This window comes from Nestor notabilis, unplaced genomic scaffold, assembly GCF_000696875.1.
Source record: "Nestor notabilis isolate BGI_N333 unplaced genomic scaffold, ASM69687v1 scaffold25568, whole genome shotgun sequence".
Classification (NCBI taxonomy): domain Eukaryota; kingdom Metazoa; phylum Chordata; class Aves; order Psittaciformes; family Psittacidae; genus Nestor; species Nestor notabilis.
The window spans coordinates 19,288-20,904 of NW_009940022.1; the positions used below are offsets into that span (position 1 = coordinate 19,288).

Below are 1,617 nucleotides of genomic sequence, written 5' to 3' on the forward strand. Positions count from 1 at the left end.
GGGAACCGGGCCTGGCCTCTCCAGCTCCAGCGGGACTTGTTTGCCGGGAGCGCCCTCTGTTGTGGTGTCTGTGGTGCCGGACAGACGGCTGCAGGACAGACGGTGTCTCGCAGGACCTCGGTGGGCCCTGCCACTGTCCCAAGCAGCCTGGCATCCAGGTGCACCCGCAGGGGTCTGCACTGAGCTGCATCACTCTGGCTCCGGGGGCCGCAATACCTCTGGGTGGGGGTTAGAGAGGGCAGGAAGGCATTTTGCTCCCTCACACCTCCCTCTCCTAAAGAATTTAGGGTAATGTAGTGTCTGGCAGTGTCATGAGGCTATTCTGGCATCAGCAACTGGCAGGGTGCAGGTTAGTGGGGCTCTTCACCCACCCATCCCAGTGCCCTCGTGCTCGATCCTGCAGGTCCAGCAGCACCCACCACCCTGCATCTCTGCCCTGCCCACAGCGACCCTCACCCAGCCCCCTTCCCCTCCAGCACTGCCAGTCCCCATCCCACAAGTCAAGATCCCTGGGGCCGAGGACCTTGTGGGGCCTATCTTGGTCAGGTAAGTGTTTCTGAGTGGCATTTCTGCTCAGGGGATGCCCACACTCCCTCTACCCCCACCCTCAAATGGAAGTATGGGTTTGCATGGCTGGAGCACGCCGTGCCTCACTCGCCTGCCCCTGAGCGACTACACGGGCTGCCTGCTCTGGAGTGTTCAACTCCTTCCTTTGCCAAAACAAAGCAGGTCAGGTCTGGAAACAGATGCTAACACAAACATGGTCCTCACTGCTGGGTGAGAGGCTTTATTGGGACAGGTGCACTTCCCTTCCATGGCTGTCCCCCAGCAAGGACCTTTGCACTGCTCACAGCAGAGGGTGCCCCTGGGACCTACATGAGGAACCTAGAGAGGTCCTCCTTGATTTCAGCCTCATCCCACGGCCCATGGATGTTGTCCTTGAGCAGCTGAAGGCGGATGAGGCAGTAAGGGCAGAGGCCGCAGATGGTCAGCAGCAGTGAGGTGAAGAGCACGGCTCCCACGCTGGAGATAGTGGCCAGCCCTGCCAGTGCTGCCAGCGCAAACAGCAAAGAGCACTGTCACCCCCACATAGCATCGAGGTGTCTGGGCTTTCAGCTTCTTCTGCAGCATGGGCCAGAGGGCAAAGATCTGCATGGCAAACGTGACCATGACAAAGGCATGGAGGGAGCGCGGCAGGCGGGAGGCCAGGCACACCGAGGCAAAGATGGCCATGTTGAGGGACAGTGTGCTGGAGACAATGGCAGCATTGGCACCATAGTCAAAGAAGATCAGGTGACCAAGAAGCATGAGAGCTGACATGGCATAGATAGTGTCTGTACTGATGGACTCAGTAAGTGTCTTCAGCACCGGTGAGAAGCCATAGGTGAAAGCAGTGAACACCAGTGTGCTCTTGAGGTCAGCCCACCGTGTCCGCCCGCCGTCCACGGCATCAAAGAGGACATAGCCAAGCAGGGAGGAGACCAGGGCCATCCCGAAAAGCCCCTGCGGGCTCAGCATCCCGGCGTCCATGTACCACCAGGTGACGACGAAGACGCAGACGCTGCACAGCTGCTGCGCCACCGCTCCCGACTGGAAGACGACGGCCTGGTACCGGTA

The 1,617-nt window shown here is 59.8% G+C and overlaps 1 protein-coding gene across 1 annotated transcript; it reads right to left on the reverse strand.

The window, feature by feature from the left end:
- Positions 1-872: 872 nt before the first annotated feature.
- Positions 873-1,614, reverse strand: PIGC (phosphatidylinositol glycan anchor biosynthesis, class C; the record flags this gene model as incomplete). The annotated part of the gene is given in 2 exon segments (XM_010020154.1): positions 873-1,070; positions 1,072-1,614. Coding segments are annotated over 2 exon segments (741 nt in total), but the record flags the coding sequence as incomplete, so codon positions are not given.
- Positions 1,615-1,617: the final 3 nt, after the last annotated feature.